The 23107-nt window shown below is 45.3% G+C and overlaps 1 protein-coding gene across 1 annotated transcript in view; it reads right to left on the minus strand.

The window, feature by feature from the left end:
• The window catches only part of COL4A3 (collagen type IV alpha 3 chain), a 128039-nt gene that overhangs the window by 38649 nt on the left and 66283 nt on the right, over window positions 1-23107 (minus strand). The window contains exons 10-25 of the mRNA XM_028509391.2: window positions 20963-21025; window positions 20791-20826; window positions 18712-18753; window positions 18365-18442; window positions 16670-16732; window positions 16199-16258; window positions 14923-14967; window positions 14590-14643; window positions 13640-13681; window positions 11726-11810; window positions 10483-10518; window positions 8672-8836; window positions 6097-6189; window positions 5525-5620; window positions 2112-2182; window positions 1207-1389 (exon numbers count right to left, since the gene is read on the minus strand). Of these exons, the coding sequence (XP_028365192.1) occupies window positions 1207-1389; window positions 2112-2182; window positions 5525-5620; window positions 6097-6189; window positions 8672-8836; window positions 10483-10518; window positions 11726-11810; window positions 13640-13681; window positions 14590-14643; window positions 14923-14967; window positions 16199-16258; window positions 16670-16732; window positions 18365-18442; window positions 18712-18753; window positions 20791-20826; window positions 20963-21025 (1212 nt within the window). The remainder of the gene's footprint in view (window positions 1-1206; window positions 1390-2111; window positions 2183-5524; window positions 5621-6096; window positions 6190-8671; window positions 8837-10482; window positions 10519-11725; window positions 11811-13639; window positions 13682-14589; window positions 14644-14922; window positions 14968-16198; window positions 16259-16669; window positions 16733-18364; window positions 18443-18711; window positions 18754-20790; window positions 20827-20962; window positions 21026-23107) is intronic.

A 23107-nucleotide genomic window follows, 5' to 3' on the forward strand; every position in this document is an offset into this window, starting at 1 on the left:
CAAAAGACATATGCCATCTGTATTATTATTTTTTTCTTATAAAATGTCTCTCTAAAATATTTGGTAGGTTGTAACACTGAAAATCCATGGAATGTTTTAAAGAAGCTGAATTTGACAACTAACTTCCTCCCCAACTCGTACTGAATTTTTTTCATTGTTCGGTATCAACACGTGGCCAAGTGGTCCTTGTCCCTCGTTTACAATGAGAGGGCCTGAGGCACCACAAATCAGCTCCTCGGCTTTCTCCCACTTCCTGGAACATCTCTACTGGACAGAGCGAATAAAGAAACCAGGGAGACGCAAATGGCATATGGGAGTGTCACACGAACTCTGTTAATATGACACCCAGAGTGCTCTAGACCCTGTCCTTCTACAAGCACGGCTACCACCTGGGGGACAGCCTGGCAGCTCACCAGGGGAGGGGCTGAGCACCCCTGGTTCTGCCAGCTGCTCCCATCCAGAAAAGAGCCTTGTTGTCCAAAAGGCTCAGGAAAGGCTGCCTACCGCATCTACACCTTGGGGAGTCACAATTCATGTTCAAGACATTAAGGGATCTGAACATGAACCTTTAAATCTGTTGGTCAAGTGTCCCTGTTTGAGGTGGGACCCTTTTAACTGGCGGACACCGATGCACCCTGGGAAAGGCCCGCAGGCTGCAGACCAGGCTGGCTGGGCCTCAGGCCTTGTGAACTTCCTGGGTAGGAATCTCTCAAAGGAACCCGGGAGAGGTTCTATCTCATGCAAAGAGATCAGATTTACATCAGCTTAAATACTGTCAATGATGAAACATTTGATCTCTCCATTTGACTACCCCATCCCTAACTCTTCCCTCTGTTCATGCATTTATTTTTACTGAAAAGAATAAACATTGCCCCTAAAGTACTGACTAAAGCTTCCCATTGGTAATCATTTTCCGAATTTCTTATAAATTCATGTGACACAAATGTGAAATTGTAACTTGTGTATGAGTCAAGGTCATTACCATGGAGGATTTTATTTGTCCTAAGAAATCCATTAAGTGCTACCTGTTTTGTCAAAACACTATAATTACTCGCTCTGGTTTGAAGACGCCCCACTCTGCAGTGAGAGGGATGAACAGTGCTGAGTGGCCAACCATTTTTTTGGAAAGAAAATCACTTTATGTCTTTACTCCAGAGCACGTCACTTATAGGGAGAATGATTTGGAAAAAGTTACTAGGTACCAACCGGTTCGCCTTTAGGTCCTGGTGATCCTTTCGCTCCAGGGGTCCCAGGAACGCCATCCAAGCCCCTTAATCCAGGCTGCCCTCCGGGCCCCGGGTCCCCCGGGTCACCTACTTGTCCAACTGGCGGGGGTGCTTCACCTTTTTCTCCTTTGAGTCCTGGGTCACCCTGAGCACCCGGGAACCCCTAGGGTGGTATAGAAATGTGACTGCATTGCTTTGTGGTAGAGTCATTTTGGTCAATCTCAAAAAAAAAAAAAAATCTCAACAAGAACTTTTTAATTTGAATGGAACATATATAGATTTTTAGACAACTCAGTGCAACACACACAATAATATAATACAATATGATATACATACAAATGATACAGAAATCATCATCAGATTATGTGAGAATATTGGTAAATTTTAACATGCATCTCTGGATAATTTGACTTATGTAAATATATTTGTCCACCTATAACTTTCTGATTCACTGATAACCAAAATTTAAATTTTTAACAACTCCCTTGAGGCATAATTTACATACCCTAAAATGTGTCCTTTGTAAGAACACAATTCAATGACTTTTAAAATAAATGTGTACATTTATGCTACAATCACCCAATTCCGTGTTAAAACATTTTTAGCACTCCCCCAAATTCCCGCAAACCCATTTGTAGTGAGTCCCTGTCCCCAGCCTCTGCCCCAGGCCACCCCACTCATCTGCTTCCTGTCTCTGACACCCCTTGAAACTCACTCATTCATTCACACGTCGTTCATTCAGTCATTTGATCAACCAGTGTCTGGTAGGTGCCCCTGCTTTGCCAGGAGCCAAACTGATAACCCATGTGGGGTACAACCGTATTTCCAGACCGAGTGCTCCGCGCTCCCACCTGAAATGAAAGCTTCAAAACCACGGAACCTTACTGGAAATCCTGGGGGACCCGCACTCCCTGGGGATCCCGGGCTTCCTTTCATGCCAGCTGCCCCGCGTTGTCCTGAAAAGCAACGAATCAGTAACTGTGCCTCAGACACCAGCTCGGAGCAGCGAGGGTGACACAGCGTGTGAGAAAAACGGGGTGTTTCCTCTGGGCAAAGAAAGGCGACTTCCAGCTCAAAACATGCGGCACCAGAAGAGAACGGGAGAAAAATCACTCGATTGGAGAGGAAACGTAAACAGCACAAGAACTCAAGAAGGGTAGCTTCCTGAGATTCGTGTCTTTATAATTTTATAGAGACACATTTTTTATGACAATAAAAGTAATATGAGCTCCTTGGAAAAAAGTCCAGTTCATTTTCTTCTGAGAATGAAAATCACCCATACGTCTGCCACCAGACGACAGTATTCGCTAACATTTTTATGTGTACTACTCAGAATTTTATAGCCATAAATGCGCATATATATTTACAACTTAGAAATCAATAAATATAGATTTATAGCCTCGCTTTAAATGGGTACACAGTAGCCTGTTGTGTGAGTGAACAATCATTTATTTAGATAACTGCTGATTTTAGGCATTTAGAATGGTTTTTTCAACTCTAGCTGTTGTAAACAACGCTATGATAAGTATCTCTGGATATTTATCAATACTTCTCCAAATTTACCCAATGATTTTCTTTACAATAAATGCATAAATGTCTAACAGCAGGGCCAAAGGGCACAGACTTTTCTGAGGCTTTGGACACCTGCTGCCAAACTGCATTCGCTGCACAACCTTACACTCAAGCTATGGGGTGCTCACTGCGGGGTACTCACTATGGGGGACTCACTATGGGTACTCACTATGGGGTGCTCACTACGGGGTACTCATTATGGGGGACTCACTATGGGTACTCACTATGGGGTGCTCACTGCGGGGTACTCACTATGGGGGACTCACTATGGGTACTTAAGCATCTCTATAAACATGATTTCTTTGGAGGATCTTTCAAGTGAACCTCAGGTCAGTTTATGAAAAAATGTTTGTTCAGATTTTATTTTGCAAGATATGAGCCAGGATATACGCATTTTGACAGCAGTCTGCATGGCTTTACTGCATATATATGTGTGTGTGTGTGTGTGTATTCTTCAAGCTGCACACCACACCTGCCAGGTGCCAGTGTGGGGAAACAGGGAAAGCACAGCAGCGCAACTAGCTGCTCAGCATCAGGGAGCTGCCCAGCCTTGGGTCAGAGGTCACTCAAGGGGCGTGCAGGAAAATGACGACTGCTTTCCTTTTATCTCTTCCCTCCCTTCTTCCCTCCCTTTTAGTTTTTGTTTTAATAGCACATTCCCCGGAGACCTAGCACTGAAGAGCTGCTGCGTGAAGAGCTGTGCCCCCTGCCCCTTGCCCCTTCTTTCCTCGCAGGCCTGTCTCAGGGAGCCCGAGGGCAGCGATGACAAAGTCACTAAGGTGTTGATAAAGATGCAGGGAGGAAACGAATGAGGGAGCAAAACAGAATGAGAGGCATGGAAACAAGGAACAGACTGACAGCAGTCAGAGAAGGGGGGAGGGGGAGAAGGAGGGAAAGAAGGGGAAGGAGCTAGTCAAGGAGCACGCACGAATGACCCATGAACAAGGACGACAGGGTGGGGATTAGCTCCACCCAGGGTGGGAGCCGGGTGGGGGGGGTGGGAAGGGCAGAGGAGAGCAAGCTCTCCAGGGAAGAATCTGGACAGCTGTAATCAGACAACGATACAATAAATAAAACGAAGATGCAGGTAGGACTTGAGAGCGACTGAACGCATGTGCTCGGTTGTCTGTCCACGGTGCCCACAGTTGCCTCTGTGGGCCTGTTTTCCTTGGGCTGAGCGCTGGCCTCCCCCAAGACCCCGGCCATTGACAATGTCCACTGGACGGCGGTGACATGCACACACCCTGTTATGTATGTTGGCATATAAAACAAAGGTATGTTATGCTGGCATACATAGTGCAAAGGTAGACCTTTGCATTAACTCTCCTTCAGGGCTGCCCTGGCTCAGCAATGAAGGGATGCAGTGTAGAAGGAAAGGTGCCCTCTGGAGAAGGCCAACAGGACTTGAGTCCAGGCTCCTAGCACTCACTAGCTATGTCATCGTATGCCCCAACATCCTCATCTGTCAAATGGGGCTAAGACAGCACTCACCTCCAGGGATGATGAGAGGTGTAAGGTGTGGAGGCATATATGGCATGTCAATGCCTAGGACAGTGCCTCGCACACTGACCAAGGGCTCCCTAACTTGAGCTCTTACTGCTTAATGGTAAATAATTTGATGATGGTGTCCAAAGACCAAGGTGCTGATGGCAGAACCAGGAGTGTGTGTGGTTCCATGTGAGAGGCCCTGGGTAGCCAGGGGAGGGGCACAAAGGGTAGAGAAGCCCAACTAACATAGATTTTTTTCTGTTCCAAGGTTTTGTTCACAGTCAGTTCTGTGAAGGCCAGCAGAGGCAGGGACAGGCTGGAGCACCAGCGCTGGGGTAGAGGGTCCTGGTTTGGCAGAGGGTGACAAGTGAAGTGACATATGCTTTAGTCTTCCTTCAAAAATTGATGGCTATTTTTTTTTACATACATGATTTTTAGATAAAAATTCTAATTTCTTTTTATGAAACTGGAAGGTTTATTAACAAATTAACAATAGGCTGGAGTTGAGTGTCTGAAGACCCATTTCAATGTGCCTTCCAGTTCACCACACTCCCCACTAGTCTCTATCGTCCCCTGCACGGAAGCCAGTGGTGTTTAATTAGTCTTCACTTAAAGTCTTTGAAACATTCTGGAACTGCGGTGAAATGATGTGGGCGATCTGATAAAAATTTTACCTAGACTAATTGATATAAGCAAGACTTAAGTTCCTATGGCATCTCATCAATGTTGAAATGAAATGATGTTGAATGAAATGACATTATTTGAGGACCTGGTATACTTTTTTATTGTGCTTGTGCCCCTAAAAATGTGAAATAGTGCGTATACCCTTAACTCTATCAAAAGTGGGGATATGAACAAGTGCACAGAGAAGGGTGGTGTCTTTCAAGAAAAACCCAGGAAAGAGCTTATTTGTTTGCGGAAGAAAAAAGTGGCCTGTGTTTAGTTCGGTTGCTTCTGCCCTCCAAGTGACCCGCTGGTCCCCTGGAAGACTCTGAGTTTACAATTCCGGGATAACACAATCGTTTGCTAGAGTTCAGCAACTGAAATGAAACGGGGAAATGCCGCCTGTTATGTGACTTTGTCCTACTGTGTGTTGACAGGGCATGTTTCTGGAGGCTCTCCCTCCGAGTTCACGTAAACCGCATCGGGACACCCAGGGGTCCGCTACCCTTTCCCATCACCCAGGGAATGGAGCGTCTGCCCTTGCACAAATACTTGTTTGCAGATGCAGTCTGTACCTGGGACTCCTTTCATGCCGTCTAACCCCGGCGGTCCTGGGACGCCCGGAGGCCCTGGGACATAAGGACACTCTGTGCACAAGAGGCCCGGTTCCCCTGCAACAGAAGCACGCTCGTGTTACTCACACTCCCACACCACAGCCGCAGAAAGGACAGCGTCCACATGCACAGCCCTTTCTTACACTGGACGCTTTTTTCATGTAGTGAAAACCAGGCAGGAAATGGCCCACACTGATAAAAAAAATCACTCATCTGTTGTAACTGCTTACTTTATCTGTCTGAGGTTCTAAGTGCTCTTAGAAAATCCTGAGTTTAGGATCAAATGGCTAATATTTCTTCAGTGTTTCTCTCTTTGAGAAAACTCACATTCTAGGAATAGCCGATGATTTATTGCATGGGCGCTAGACGAATGAATGATTGACAGATAAATGAGCACTTAGCTGAGGCTTTGGGAAAAGCAGCGGTCTCTGACTGCTGTTTGGGGTCCTCGCTGTCTCGTGGGGGAAGTCAGTGGTCAGCACGGTGATGAGAACGGCGTATTCCAACAGAACCACGCTGCTGACTGAACCCACCTTTCTGCCCGTCAACACCTGGGATTCCTGGAGGCCCCACGGGGCCGGGACGTCCAACGTCCCCAGGCAGGCCTTTGTGAAAAATGATGCCACCTGCAAAAAGACAACACCAGAGAGCTTGTTTTGTATTTCTTTAAGTATTTTCATGTCCAATTGCCAAGTGTTTTAGCAATATGGATTATTTTATATTCATTTCCTCCCACCCCCGTATTTGTTTTGGAAGCTGAGTCCTTTGAAGGAGAGTTGCCACGGACGAGGCTGAAGCATGTCGACTGGCTTTTCCTTCCGCATCACCTACAGGCAGTGTTTTCTGATACTGGTGTGCCGGCTCCTTGAAAACTCACTGGGAGGTGTTTCTCATCACACAAGCAACCCAGGTTTTCTTATTACGTTAGTTCCGGTTATTCCAGGACTATCCCTTTGGCATTTTTAGACAAAGGGTCAACTCTTATTCTTCTGAGCACATGGAATCTCCCTGATACATTGTAGATGCTCAATACGTACAGAGGGAAAGAAGTTCTGACTCGGGATGTGAACGTGTTTCCTCCTCATGGCTGGTTCACACCGACGGAGTTTGCTGGTTTCTTAAAGCAGCTCTCCTCAAAGCACTCCCCAGGCTGCCACACATGATCCGTTACTATAATGTTACAACGGACGGCCAGCTACTTCTCCTAAGCCACTGTTCTGTAACCTAATTTTTGGTCTTGCCAGTTCAAATGTAAGTTGAAGGCAATGCTGATAAAACGAAGTATTTAAAAACGGTACCTACAGCGGCCCCCAATGTCACTGTGACAAAGTAACAGTGGACACATTCAGCCCAGAGGGCCCCTGGGGTGTACTACACTGTGTCTGCTTGACTGTGAAAAAGACGCCCGCATTGCCATCCAGTCTTCTGTCTTTAAGATGACGGCACAGTTGTGTTTAGACAGTAGAATCCGATGTCAGCTTTATACTTCATGTAGACTTCTAGCATTTATACACTCGTATATACTTACACATGTTCGTACTCTCTTCGTACGTCAGTCAACAAATAATTTTGTCCTTACAATGTTCCAGCCCCTGTGTGACACGATGGGACTGGAACCAGCAAACGAGACACAGTCCCTGACCTGAAGGAGCTTAGATTCCCACAGAGAAAACGGGCACAGACAAGGCCATCTGGAACGTTCCACAGCCGTGCTACACAGGAGTGTGACGGGGTGTGGGCTTGGCGAGAACTTTCTGTAGGACTTGAGTTTGAAGCTGCGACCGGACAGACAGACAGACAGGCGTTGCTCAGACAAGAGAAGAAAGGAAACCAGGGCGGTCTCCAAGGGGAGAAGGGGCGGTACCCAGGGCCCAGAGGCTGACTGCAGCATCCATTAGGTACGAGAACTGTGCGTATCAAGCTTGTCATCAGTAAGATGAGGACGCCACCCACATCTGGAGGAAGGCTGGGAGGACTAAAAATTGTTAAGATCCCTGACATGTAGTAAGAGTTGTTTTTCAGTTTTGTTTTGCTTTGTTCTCCATGTAGGTCTACACCATAACTTGGCAGTTTTGTTCTTGGACATTGTATCTTTTTATTAATAGGATAATTTCTTAAATTGCTATGGGCCTAAAAAATGCTTTTATTTTTTAAAATATTGCTCACATAACCAGACACAACTGAATTATCTTAGTAGTAATGAGTCTCCCAGATTATTCTTTTCAATTTTCTATGTTTGTAATCAAATCATACTGTCTATAAACTAAAAAAAGTCTCTTTTCTTTAAAAAAAAGTCTCTGATACACAGAGGAGTTCTTAAGGCTATTTGGAGAGTTGACAATAAATCACAAGGCCCACCAGGCACCTGCCAGGAAAGGTATTTAAAATACAGAGTGACCTATGTTTTCATAGGTTCCATGTAGCTATCAGCCAACACAGAATGCTAAGTGGCTCCTGGGAGAGATGGGGAGGAACGGACACCTGCATCAGAACCTCTGGGTACCACTTCCAGTCCTGTGGGCTGTAGCTCTGTGGCCTCCGACCTACTTCCCGTGATAGCATCTTGCCTCGTGCCCAGACTGTCTGTCTTGGCCTGGGGCTTCCCTGCTGATGCCTAAGCATGAGATGCCCTGGTAGCCGGGCAGACACACCCTGGGGGGGTGTGGGGGTGGTGAGTCCAGTCCTGGCGGAGCACGTCTTTGACCATGAGAAAGAGGAGCTTGCCTCTTTCTCCCCAGGGACAGATTATTCTGAGACAAAGTTACGCAGTTTCTTGGAAGACAGTCCCCAGGGACTGAACAAGCAGTTGCCCTTGGCCTAGGCCAACTTGATAACTGTCACTCCTTCCCTGCCTTCTGACTCTCGGCCCTGCCTCCCACTCTGCCGTCTGTGGGGACTCAGGGTGGTACTTTGCTGCCCTTGCAAAGTCGTTGTTCCACCTCAGCCGTTGTGCAGAAGGCTGATGAGATGGAACATCCGTGGAGAAGGGACTCCTAAGGTCTGCACACGGTGGTGGCCCATCTCCAAGTCAGGGCCACTGCCTGCAATCTGCACACATCTGTCGCTGGGCAACATACACATAACAAGGCCCGTTAGAGGCATCTTTACCTGGTGGTCCTGGGGGTCCCGGCGGCCCGGGAGGGCCTGGTGAACCAGGACAACCTGGGGACCCGGGAAGTCCCACTGCATCCTTCCCTGGGGGTCCTTGCTCCCCTTTTCTTCCTTTCATGCCCGGTGGTCCCGGGGGTCCTCTGAGGCCAGGCTTTGATAACCCTTGGAGAAAAAGAATCATTTCATTATAGTTTAATTATAATAAATAAACTAATATGAATTATAGTTTTGTTATAGTTTAGTATAGTTTTTTCCTGGTTAATATACAATTGCTTTTCAATTGCAAACGTTCTGATTGATAAAAGTTGCGACATGGAAAGGTATGACACAAAAAGTGAATATCTCCCTTTCTTCATCCGTGACCTTGTCCAGTTAGCACCGAGCGGCAGCGCTCAGAACCCTCTGCTCCCACAAGATCATTTACGTCATCGATGACAAGAAACTGAAACAGAGTTTGGGGTGCACAGTAGTCTTTTCATTTAAAAGCACTTCATGAGAAATTCCTCAAGGTATGCTAGTTTGTAGATTTTTCAGTTAGAGGTTGTAAGATGCCTACTTTGCTGTTACCCAAAGAGGGAAGAGAGGAAGCTCTTAATGGGACTCCATCCCTGCGATTGTCTGAGACAGGAAGGGGCGTGGGGGAGGGGAGGAGGCCCCTCCTGGGAAGGAAGCCAGGCCCAGTGGCCCGAAGCCCATTTCCTGTGTCTCTAAGATGAGGAAGATGTGAGGAGGGGGCAGCCCTGAATCTCCACCTCAGAAACAGTTTAATTGTTAAGAAGGGAGACCTCCCCACCAAGGGGCTGAGAAACCAGCAAGGGGCACATCTGAGTATTTCTGATGACTGAGCAGAAGGATTTTGGCATAAAGGTAAATGCCTCTGATTGACTCTGTTTTGGAGCTCTGAGATTTCCCCTCACTGGCTTCTTGAAGGAGTCTCTTCATTGCTTAGGGGCCTGGCAGGTAGAAAGAAGTCTTCTGTAACCTTTGGATTGACCTCTAAAATATCCTTTTGCCCCACTGAAACTTCAAGAGATACTCACTGTTAACAGTGTGATGTATATTTTTTCATGTGTATGCAGGTACACATAATATTTATCCATTCACCTATTTTTTACAATGCAATTGTAATGTACATATAGTTCTGCAGTCTGCTTAATTGTAATTCATTTTCTACATTGTGAAATAGCTTAAATATACAACGTGGTAGAGAGAAAAACATAATGAATGGCAGGCTTATCAAATACTTGCTACTTTTTCTGGATTTCATTTCCTTTACAAAATGACATATTCCAGTTATAACTGAGGCCTCTGAGGAATGATCCTTGATGCTGTTTTCCTTCCTTTCTCAACAGGCAACTGGGCTAATGGCTCACGCTTTATGGAATTGTCTATGTATCCATCAATAATATATTATAAATTTTAAAATGTCACATAGGAAGTATAATCTATGAACTCTTACACAACTTGCCAACTGTCATTTTTACCCGACCTTACTACCACCAAACTATTGTCTTCTATCTCCATGCCTCCTCTGAGCCTCAAGGCTTCGGCTCAAATGCCCAGGCTGCTGTCTTACACTTACCGTGAAAGCCACCGAGAAGTAAAATAGAGCATTTCTACAACATTCTGTGTTACCTTCCACTCCCTTTTCCACGGCGGGCCACAAAGTTCACAAGTAAGAATTTGCAAACACTTTGATACCAGTCGATGAAAGATTTGTCTTAGGTAACTAATGCAAACTCATGAGAGAACAATGTATTTTAGTTTTTAATAGCATTTCTATTGAATTCCCAGAAACACGCACATACCAGGCCTTCCAGGGTCTCCGGGAGGGCCACTGGGACCTGTGGATACATAACAGTCATTCATTGCTTACAAAGCTATAAATATTCCCCTCTTCTCATTTTTGAAATCTTGCAACAATAGTATAAGAATAATAAATATTTTTCATATTTTTCCTCCATTCTTATACAGGTAAATACTAGACAACCTCATTTATTTAGACAAACCGCAGAGAAGAAACTGGTCTTAGATGTCTAATACTCAAAAGTGAATCATGCTGCCTTGGCGTTTTCAAACAGTTCAGTTGAGTGGAAATCCAGGAAGAGCCTGCCCTGTGTTTGTGCGTTGCTGGGATGGCTCAGACACACCAGAACCAAACAGCTGGAACTGTCAAGGATCTGCGGTCTGGCCTGGTGTCCCATCTCGGACTGCTTTTAGCTTTAACACTGCCTTAAAAAAATCTGCCTCTATGTCCATATGTGTTATGTATCTGTCCACTTACTTAAACACACTGGGTATTTTTCCTCTAACAAAAATCTCCTTCGCAATCTTGTTGCAACCAATGATTAGCCTAGATTAGCGGTTCTCAATCCTGCTGCTGCACATTAGAATAATCTGAGGGGCTTTCCCAACCTGCTAGTGCCCAGAGCCCAGCTAAATCGGGATCGCAAGGATGGGACCTTCATGTGGCCGTTCCCGGAGAAGTTCTGGGGGTTCCAGTTGCAGCCAGAGGTGAGAGCGGATGACCTAGACCCATCTAACCCATCAACGGGTGTAGAATGTGAGTAAGTGTGTCTCCAATTCATGTGCCAGGAATGTGGAAACCAGGGCTGTGTCAGCCCCTGTCACTATTTGTGTGCATCTGCACCAATGCCAACCATTCGGGTCGCCACTTTCACATTCGCGGTAATCCCATGGAGATGACAGATTTCTTTCACTCCCTCAGCCTGCCCTCAGACCACGTTAGTCTCTGCCTACCGGACTTGAACTTCATGGATTCTCCCACAAAAGTAACGTAGTTACCTTCTAAGGTATTTTCATGCAAAAGTTTCACATAAAATTTTCAAGTGAAATTTCATAGGAAAACATGGGATTCCATAGGAAGTTTTGTACGAAAAGTAGGAGATACCAACAAATTCCACCATCCATGAAAATTAGGAGACTTCCCTTCTGCCTCTGCTGATTCTAGGGCTGCAAGCACAGGCTGTGTTATTTTGAAAGAGGGGCAGAAATGATGACCAGGTGCTTTAGGGGGAAATGCATTCTCACCTGGTGGGCCAGGAGCTCCTTTGGGCCCTGGAGGGCCTGGCATCCCCTCGTCTCCCTTTATCTGGTACGCATCGTAATATTCTGTCTTAAAGGGAAAAGAAATGAAGAAAGAGAAAGAATAGCTATTTATGGACATTCACCAAATGCAATTACTTCCATGTCTTCGTTGTGCCCTCAACTCATAGGTTTATGTGTTAGCAGAAACGGGGTAGTTGTGTGTGCAGGATGGGCAAATTTAAAGGTAAAAGTTGACATTTCTGGTCTGGCAGCATCTATATCATGGGCTTTCAGTTAGAAATACATTTTATGATGTGACTGAGCTCGCACACTTACACTCATAAATGCACGGGCATGCACACAGACACGCCTATGTCCATGTGACTACGTACACAGAAATCAGTGTTTCACAAGACAGTGACTTATTTATGACACAGGATCAGCTCTGATATTTTTATTCTGTTCTGTTTCACTTTTTGAAAATGCTTGTCCTGAGGCACTGAGTTTATTTTAGAGTATGTCGGGACCTACACATCAAAAAAAATCCTCTGTTGATCGTTTCTTTAAGTTTCAGGACATCATCGACTTACAATAACCAAAGACTACTGTTTCTGACACATCCTGTGGACCTACTTCTGGTCTCCTTAGCCATCTACTTCCTGAGCAGGACCCCTCTGACGTTAGTGACGCTGCAGCTATGTAGCCTTGAGCATAAGAAAACACACGGTGAGCCCAGAATGCTCAGAACTCCTCTAAAGTGCAACTAGAGAAGTAGTTTTCACTTACAATTCAGTACAGTTGTCTTGAAGAAGATGAAAAAATATAAAAGTTTTTTTTAAGAAACCTCTGTTTTGTATTTTCATGGTTTGCATGGGGCCAACCACTTTGTTGACTTGCTTAAAGATGAGGCAACAAGAGCTTTGTAGCTAAGTAATCAGCATAAACTCACAAAAAAGAATTCATCATAATAACAATAGCAGAAATGTAATAATCTCCATCACAAAACCCATAATGGCCTGCCAACTCTGGGCTCTTTGGTGAAAGAGCCCACTTCATGTTCTCGGCAACGCCATGAAAGTATGTTGGGACTATTCTCCTTTGAACAGTCTGCTTGTCCTGTAAAGATGCAGATTTCCAGGACCCTCCTCCAGGCACTGAGTTTAACGGCCTGGCCGGAGGGGTCTGAGAACTGCATTTCTAATAGGACACCTCCCAGCCCCGCAGACTGCTCTGTCAAACCTACACCATCAAAAACTGGCAGCCCTGCTCAGCACACTGCGTGTGAGAACCGCCGTGTTCGGAAGTAGGAGAGAAACAGATACCAGATCTCAGAGTCTGGGTCCCTTTATTCCCCCCTCAAGCTGCAGAGTCACAGAATATAGAATGCGGCCACACTGCAGTCAGGAGCTGACAGCCACCAAACCCATGTCCTCGCTGGTGAGGGGAGCCTGCCTGCTGAGACAGAGCTTGGCTGTGGTCAGCGGTGTTTGCTGGCCCTGCACTAAACCCGTGGTCGAGCTTCTGCTGCCAGAAGGTGTGGGAGTTGCCATAATCAGCTGGAGGGGGTGGCGCTGGCTCCCTTCCCCCTGGGTGACCAGCAGTCCTTGTACTCTAATCAGGACACAGGATCGCCTTGGCCCAGGTCCAATTAGACAAAGGTTCGCTTCCTCTCCACAGCCCAGCGTGGGCATCACTAGTGCATTCCCAAGACCAAACAGGGCCGAGAAGAAAAATATTTGCGCATTGTCAAAAGGTCAAATAATGACAACTTCTATTTTTTTTGCCCTGGTTTAATAAAAAGGTAAGTATTATAATCTCTATCATAACCGTTAATGAGAGACCCTGATTCAAAATTTCCTTGACATTTGGAAGGCCTTGATCAAACATGACATGGACATTGTCTTTAATTCCACTTACTGGACCACGCAATCCTGGAGGGCCAACGTCCCCTTTCCGCCCCTGTGGTGGAAGACAGTTACAAATGATGAGTCCGTTCATCGAAAGCATTTATGTATTTGGTATACTTAAAAAGCAAAATGCACAGTTAAACAATAAATCAATGTTGCTGTGATGCAATGCACAGACCCCAGGTTATAGTGTGAGGGACATTGACTTTATTTTCCTGGAGGGCCGTATCTTGGTTTCCTGAGTCCTATCAGCAAGGTCCTGCCAAAGAAAGTGGTTGTTCTGGTGGCTCTCCAGGTGACTCCCACGCCACTACCTTCAGAGGACATTCACATGCATTCCACATGTCCAAATTGTTGCCCAGATCAGGGGAACAGAGTCAGGGGGCTCTGGGTTGCAAGCAGTCCCCAGTGTCCCAGCTGTAAACAGCCCCCTTTCTGACCCACTCAAGCGGGCATTTCAGATTCTACTGGAAGTGCTATTACTATAGGACAAACCTTGAATTTGCACATGTGCCTACATATGAAAATCATTTGAATATGTCTATGACATGTTGTTGGAAGAAACAACATGGCATACACCCCACAACTAACTGCTGGTGACCTTCCAGGGTGTCGTGACCCAGCTGGAGACTCATGGGGCCACTCAGCCTATGCTTGACCTCCAGTGACCCCAAACTTCCTACAATCACAGGCCTTTTCCAACTACTTCCTCGTGAGGACCTCACTGGTCCTAAGGCAGCCAGTGTCTACTACATAGAAAAAGTTTCCTATCTTTCCCATAAGGCTGCCCTCCAAGTGTTTAAGTTGTGACATCTCTCATTTCTTCTTACATGTGCTCAGGTATCTTAATGAACCCTCACTGCAGTTTCTTGTACCTAGTTCCAGGGTGTGGAGGGAAGAGAGTGTGCAAAACCCAAACCATTGAAAAAGGCTGCAGATGGGACAGGAGGAAGGGATTACCTTGAGGCCATCTTCACCCGCGAACCCAGGCACGCCCCTGTTGCCTTTGGCTCCCTAGGGAACAGAGCCACGAGAATCGGTCAGAAAACCCACGAACCAATTCCTTCCGTTGGAAGCAGAACAGAAGCAAGAGAGTTGGAACTCTCTTTTGAAAAAATAATGTGTTCAGTTGATCTCTTTTCACAGTGTAAAACTATGACTCTCAAATTTAATTAAAAAAAAAAACCCCACAGGCTTTTGTTTCGTTTATAACTACCCAGTGACCCTCAGACATCCTCCTTCATCTAACAGGACCGACACGCTCACTGTATCCACAGGCAGACACGCCTTTACCTCTGTGGCAGGGAACCCGGGGGAGCCGTCTTTTCCGGGCTTCCCCTAAAACGGAAAGGAAACAAAGGCATGGAATCCAACAGACATAAATAACTTTAGCAAACATGGAAAACTTAGATGATATAATCGTTTCCTCTCACTCTCAAGCAAGAGTGCCTGGCTGAAGCCTCCCACCCTGTTTTTAGAAGGAAACTATTATGGATCACAGAACATGCAAATGTCCCCTCATGCAGGTCTCGAGGAAGCCAGTCGGAATGGGGGATCAGGGAGGGTCAAAGGAAGAAGGAAAGAAAATGAAGCTAAGCTTGAATTAGAGTTGATACTGTCCCTCCAGGTTTGAAAGGAAAATCAAGGAAGTACTGAGTCAAGAAGTGGACAAGAAAACTCAGAAAGCAGACGGTTTCACAGCCAATGTATTAATGTAAAATGTTGCAATTACATGAGCTCAAGATGAGTGTATGTTTAAACATATGTATAAAAAGTATGTTGCAGTGTCCAAACATACAGGGCTTTTCGATGAACTAATATGGTTATTGACCCTCTGATAAAATGAAAACTCATATCGGTTGAATATTTTTTCTTAGAAAAAACATATTTTTCCCAGTACATAATTTTCAGAGTTTAAAAATAATATATGTTTAAATCTTTCCAGAAGAGAGCTGGGTGGGAGAGGGGGCCCCAGCTGCTCTGCCTTTCCTGCACCCACTTCTCGTCACGGTGGGCCCCGTTTCCTCTGGGGAGTCATCTTCCCCCATCTGTGTGGTTCTGATGGGGCGGTCAGCCTCGGAAGCCCCACGTCCCACTGGCCTGGCCAATTACGGCACCTCTTCCTCCAGGACACAGCCGCTCTCCCGGAGTGAGGCACATGACCCACCCTGGGCCAATCACAGTGACTCTGCAGGACTTTAGGTACCGACGCAGGGAGATGCACTCTCTCTCCTTTCATGCTATTAACCTAGAGTTGCCAGTTGCTACCTTGTGCTCTATCTCCCCACACCCCCCTTACGTGAAAAGTCATTTGGCAAAAGAGACAGCGAAGGGAACACAGAGAAGAGAAGAGAAGAGAAATAAATGGGGAGAGTGCTGCTCAGATAGCTCCAGGGTCTGACGTCCTCGGAGCCTGATGTAGCCTCGAACTTCGCATATATTTGAGCAAATAAATGTCACTTCCCAAACCTTTAAACATTAAAAAAATCTAAGCTAGCTTGAGTTGGCCATCTTTTATGCTTGCATCTAAAGAGGCCTAAACGCTGACTAATATAACTTCCCAGTTTACCGGTGGGCCAGGTTCTCCAGGGGCACCTTTTTCTGATCCGATGGAGTCTCCAGGGGGTCCCTGTATTAATGAGACTTATGTCAAATTTCACAAACGATTGAATTTTGACTGACATTGATTTTTTATTCACTTTTCCCCTCTGATTATTCTGCTGTGTTTAAAAATGTTAAAATGATGGGTCATTGAAGAGAGAAATCTTATGTATGAGTGTCAATTAATTAAAAACCGGGTGCTAAAAAACCAGGTGCTGGAAGTAAATTCTGAGGTGGAAGACCTGGGGTGCATGTGAAACAGTGCAAGGGCTCCAGCTGCAAGTGGCCGAAAAATAGTTCCATAGTTTCCATGACCTCGGTGGTCAATTACTATTGGTCTGTAGCTAATATTAAGATGTAGAGGTAGACCACACATAAAAATGCTCACGAAGGTTTCACTTTACTATTCAAAGGAACAACACGACTCTAAGTGACCCACCGAGGGCCCTGGAGGTCCGGCTCTGCCCTGGTCTCCCTGGTCTCCCTTCTCCCCCTTGAGGTCCTGCCACAAAAAACAAGTGAAGGTCGTTACAAACAGATCAAACACGGTTTTGCTGAGTAAACCTGGAAACGTCCTCTAGCTGTTCGATATACTGAATGCACAAAATCCTTATGCTCCTCCTGTTAACAGGACACATTACCATTTTTCACATTTGGAATTTTATACCTGTGAACCCATCAAAAACCAATATACTTTTTTAAAAGAAAGCATTGTTTTGATCCAACGGTACTAAACTAATTTAATTCCTGAATCAGCTTTCTACAGCACAATTCCATCATTTCTAAAGTATTTTACACTCATGGTTAGCATATTGAAGATATTTTCATTGCAATCAATTATTCTCTAAATAAAAGTCACAATGAGGATTTGATTCATGAATCAAGTTTGATTTTGCTTCTAACATATTTTATTGATTATATTTTTTCCAGTGTGTGGATTCTGTTGAAGGCATTTTTTTTTAAACTCATTCCCCTCCGCCCCTGGGTCATATCTTCCAGATTAAGATTTTGTCAAGATAAAGTATTTTTCCTATCAATTTTTAGTCAATAAAGTTTTATACTTTCAAAACTTTATTTTTGTTAATTACCCCTGGAAAATTCAGTTTTTTTCCTTTCGGGTCAATTTTTTCCCCATTGTTCAATGCAAATTATTATTTTTATGACATCAAATTTTACTATGTTTTGTCTTACCTTTTGTTTTGAAAATTTTCATTAAAAATTATAATGGAGACTGATGGCTAAGGGTTCCTTTTTGGCGTGATGCCAATGTTCTAACTGAATGTGGTAACAGTTGCAAAACTGTATGAATATACAAAAAGCCATTGAATTGTACACTAAGTCACTTTATGGCATGTGAATTATACCTAATAAAGCTGTTGACATTCATTATTACTAAAACCCATGAATTGCATACTGTAAGAGGGTGAATTTTGTGGCGTGTGAATTATATCTCAATCCAGCTATTATTAAAACACAATTAATTAGAAGTTTATAAGATCAGAATGGTTTATGCTTCTTTGTTCATCCACTAGAAAATTGTGAGCCACCTCCTTGCTTTGCCACCCCCTCCCAGACATTCCGGGGCCAACCAAGTGTCTAGGGTTGGGGTATTACTCCGTGGTTCGCTTCTTCTGAGCGTTTGGCTCTGCTCCGTACCCTGAAAGCCCGTGCCAGTGTCCAAATAAAAGGTCCTAGTGTCCTTGGAGAGGAATGGGGGACAAACTGTCCTTTGGGTTACGATGGAATGATGACAATGTCCCATGTTATTACGACACCCATCCATCCGTACCTTGAGGTCCTCTCCACCCAACCGGCTCCGAGCTGCACACCCATTTGGTCATAATTTACTCAAAATGCTCACGGAATACCCTCTCTGTGTTAGCTGCAACGAGAGGGACTGTGGGTAAGGGGTGAGCAAAACTGGCCCCGGGCTCCACCTTCAAGAATCCTGGAGGTTGCCTGCTTCTGATTTCACATTTTCTGGTTCATGAGTAAAAAAATGGGAAGGAATCAGACCGAGAGGCTCAGTGAGGCTGAAGGGGCTGGGCCGGGCCCGTGGATGACGGAACTTAACAAAGAAGGTCAGGGAGACGCAATGGCACAACACCCCCACTTATAAAAATGCAGCAGTTACCGTCCTGTTGTCTGGGCCGATCAGTGTGACTGTCACGGTGCCTGGTAGTCCAGGGGGTCCTCTTAATCCTTTTGCACCCTATAGACAAATACTCTCAGGAGTTAAAAACCGAACCACATCCCCTCCGGTGCATTGCGCTATCCCCTTTCCCCCTCTAGTGCTCACGTAAGGAAACAGAGCAAAGGCACGCCTGAGCCACAGCCAACGCCTTCCTTGCTGCGAGGCCTACTGAACAGTGGGCGGGGCTCACGGCTCGGGCTGCAAGTACCCTGCCCCCCGACCACCGCCCGGTACCCTGCCCCGCCACCCCCACCCACACAAGCTGCCACCACCGGGGTCTGCGTTACCCGCTCTCCTTTCTGTCCGATCACATTATCACCCATGTGACCCTGCAAGAAATAAAAAACCAAATTATCCTTTAGAAAAGACTATGAATAAGTTGTCTAAACTCTTTGAAGTTCTAATATTTGTAACTGAACGTTTCTATTTTCATCCCTGTCCCCAAGGTCACGACTGCCATTTTATTTCATCCTAGAATAAATAACGTATTATTTTAAAATAAGTATGGTTGATATACAATATTCTATGTTTCAGGTGTACGAGATAGTGGTTGTCCGTTTACACACCTTACAAAGTGATCACCATGGTGAGTCTAGTCCCTATGTGTCACCGTACAAAGTTACAATATTCTTCATCAATCCCTGTGCTGCATGTTGTATCTCCCTGTGTTACTTATTTGATGATGAGACGTTTGCACCTCATACACCCCTTTACCGTCTTCACCGTCGCCCCACCCCTCTGGCAAGCAGGGGTCTGTTCTCTGTATCCACCAGTCCGTTTCTGTCCTGTTTTGTTTGTTCATTTGTTTGGTTTTCTAGAATCTGTACGTGAGTGAAATCATGCCGTCTTTGTCTTTCTCTGACTGACGTATTTCACACAGCATCACACCCTCAAGGTCCATCCAAGTTGTTACAAATGAAAAGATTTCATGTTTTTTTATTGATGGATAACGTTCCATTTTATCTCCCCTTCTTTATCCACTTATCTAACGAATGGACACCTATGCTGCTTCCGTATCCTGGCAATGACAAATAACACCGCAATGAACATGGGGTGCACATATTTTTTGATTTAGCGTCTTTGTATTCTTAGTATAAATGCCCAGAAATGGAATTGCTGAATCACATGGTAGTTCTACTTTAAAATTTTTGAGGACCCTCCATACTGTTTTCCTTAGTGGTTTCACCAGTTTACAATCCCACAAGGGTTCCCATGTGCCCACATCCTCACCGACGTTTGTTATTTGTTGACTTTTTGATAAACAACTTGCGATGGGCTTTATTTGCACTTCCCTGGTGACCAGTGACAGGGCACATCTTTTCACATGTCTGCGCATGTTCAGCACTAACTTCCTGCGTGGGTTCTGCCTGGCTCAACATTTTCTCACTTCAACCAACCATGGGGACCAGAATACGCCACCCCGAGATATACCACTTTAGTGTATGGACTTTGAGTTGGAGGCAACTTAGGAACGGAAAATGCAGGAAGAGTCCTCTATCCGCCCCTCTCTGCCCAAAGATGGTACAAATGTCCCTTTGTGGGGGTGTCCCCTCTCCCCTCTGCAGCACCAGTAAGAGGAGACAACTCTCATCAGTGGAGACACCCTGACTCAAAGCTGCATAAACAAACCCCACTGGCACGACCCTTCTCTTCTGTTAGTTCCCCCCATACTTTTACTTTCCCACAACTGACCACCCGTACAAGCTCGAACCATTTTCCTTTATATTGTCATTTCTCCACACATTTACCCCCCCTTGTTAAAATAATACACAAACTCCCCGGGATTTTCATTTCTGTGTATGTGAAATAAACCTTTTTCTCCCATGAATTTCTCTTTGTCAGGTGAATTAGCAGGGCCCCAGTCGCCAAAACTAACAGAGTAAAAACTTGTTTCCTCCCTGCCACCAATAATTGGCCTTGTTAACAGAGACTCGTGCACTGTCCTGCTTAATGAGTGCATGAATGGTCAGTCCTCTTTTACTTACTAGCATGAGATCAGATGAGTTTCAGGACGCGCCCCACTATAAAAATGTAAGTATAAAATGGGTGCATGATCTGTAGAGTCATCAGAACTGAAAAACCTATGGACTAGCAATCCAAGCCCTTTTCCTGGTAAGGAACTCCTTATGATTGAATTAAGACTCTTTGTACCAGGGATCACACACTGACGTGCAGGGAGAGGAGAGGGAAGAGAGAGGAGCTGTCGGCTACGCTCCCGTCCCCGCAGGGAATCCTGGGAAGCCCAGTGAGCCCCCATCACGCGCCGGTAGGGAGCAGTACTGCATACTTGTGTGCAGTCAGGCCAGGTTTGGCTTTTGCAGTGATTAGGATGTTCTGGCTGATAAGACATAAGAACTATAATTTACCTTAAGCCCCGGAGGCCCCATGGTTCCTGGCAAGCCCTAAAGACAAGAAGTCCACAAATTAAAATTACGGTAGGAAATGCACCGAGCCAGAAAATTTTACTGTTTACAAATTTTAGCTCTAGTTCCTTTATTAGTTTTATGGCGTCTACAGCAACGGTGACTTCGTACTCACGAAGAATCCAGGAGGGCCAGGTGGGCCGACAGGTCCGGGAAAGCCTGGGAGTCCCGGCCAACCCTTTAGATTAAGAGATGAAAGGGTGAATGTACTTGTCACCTAAGAACAATGTTCATTAGTTAAGTGCATTAAAGTGCTTCAATAAAATCAGAGGAACCCGATGCCTTCCATTTATGGCCCCAGTTCATGACAAAGCGTGCCCCAAAGAGGCTGCCAAGTGTAACAGGCTGCCAGGACCATCCCGATGGTACCAGTTCCAGGAAATGGGCCAGGGTAGTTGCTTTACTATGGAAAAGACCTTCACGCATTTTTGAAATTTTGCTTCTTTCTCTTTCTCTCCTTTTTGGCCAAGTAGGCTCCTACTTTGGGGGCTCTCCACCTGTTCTCCCTCTGCCTAGAATCTTCTTTCCCCAGACAGGAGTGGGACTTACTTCCTCTCCCTGTCCTTACTTTGATTCAAATGTCACTCTTCCCCTAGGCCTTCCCTGTACATCACATCTAAAGCTGCTACTCTGTAGCCCTGACCGGGAAGCTCAGCGGGCTGGAGCATCCTCCCAACACGCCAGCGTTGTGGGTGTGATACCTGGTCTGGGCACATGGATCAACCAACCAACCAACCAATGCAGAAATAAGTGCAGTAGCAAATCAACGTTTCCTTCTCTCTCTAAAAATTGATAATAAAAATTTTAAAACTATATTAAAACAATAAAATAAAGTGCCTTGGCTGGGGTGGCTCAGTGGATTGGGTGCTGGCCTGTGAACCAAAAGGTTGCTGGTTTGATTCCCAGTCGGGGACCAGGTCCCCAGCTGGGGGTGTGTAAGAGGCAACCGATAGTTTCTCTTGAATATCTCTTGCACACTGATGTGTCTCTCCCTCTCTTCTCTTTCTATAAATAAATAAATAAGCAAGCAAGCAAGCTGCAACTCTCCTAACCCAGATAGTTCCTATCCCCTGTTTCTGCATTATTTTCTCCTTGATATTTATTACTATCCCACACACCATACACTTACTAATTTACACTTTCTCTCCCCCACCCTGACTAGAGTGTAAACTCCACAAAGGCAAGAATTTTTTAAAGCTATTTTTTGGCTGATTTGTGCCCTGTCGTACCCTGGAGTCTAGAAGGATCCACGGCGAGTAACGGGCAGGTAATAAATATTCCTTGCACAAATGGATGTCTTTAGCAGTAGCACAGTACAGCACATAACTGACACGTACTACACATCGAAGGGGTACATCCTCACCCAGATTGTTACCCTCTTCTCTGCCTGGGTCCCCTGCCTTGTCATCTGGCCCCTTAGCATTTCCTCAGTAAAACCCAAGAGCCTTGACATTCTGTGTCTTCTCAGAAGCCAAGGCAGGCTCCACATCGCAGCCTTGTGCAGTGCCGCAGCTCGTCATCAGCTGGCATGGCTCGCAGCAGCCTTCACTGGCACTCTCCGACTCACGCAGACAACTGCCAATCTCTACCCTAGGATTTCTGTCTATACCTCTGCCCTAAGCTAACAGATTTCTGCTTAATTAGCCTGAAAGTTAGTTCCTGTGACTTATGTCTACCAGAAGATCTTTTGGAATCACCAAGTAAAGCACACCAGCCACCCCCACCCCCACCCACTGCCCCCTCAATAGTTACATTTCTTTGTAGCTGTTCTGGATCCCCCAGGCTACATGCCCAGAGATCAGAAAGCAAACTATTCAACAGAGAAAGTTGCATTTAAGTAAAACCCTGTTATTTACTACCATGCAAATTTTACAGTAGAGCTGTTATTTAACATTACAGTTTTAAATCGTGTTCAACGTACCATACCAACTTAGCCTTGATTCTAACAAATACAGGGGAAGTGGAACCTAACTGTTCCTTGAAGATTCCGCCCTAGCTTTAGGAAAGCCTAGGTCACTGAGACTTAAAGAGAGATGAAACGGCAGGCATACAAATCCACTTTTTACATCAGCTTCAGATACTTTCTTATTGGAAGGTGAATGTTTTACAATGAAATAAAGTGGATATGTAAATAGAAGATATATGAATGTTATATTTAAGACGTTCTTAGGAGAGTGAGAAAGAGTTACAGGGACAAAGAGGGAGGAGAAAAGGGAGACAAAGCAAACGAGTTGCAGATGGAGAAGAGGAAGGAGGAGGA

The sequence above is a fragment of the Phyllostomus discolor genome, chromosome 4, assembly GCF_004126475.2.
Source record: "Phyllostomus discolor isolate MPI-MPIP mPhyDis1 chromosome 4, mPhyDis1.pri.v3, whole genome shotgun sequence".
In the NCBI taxonomy this organism is placed as follows: domain Eukaryota; kingdom Metazoa; phylum Chordata; class Mammalia; order Chiroptera; family Phyllostomidae; genus Phyllostomus; species Phyllostomus discolor.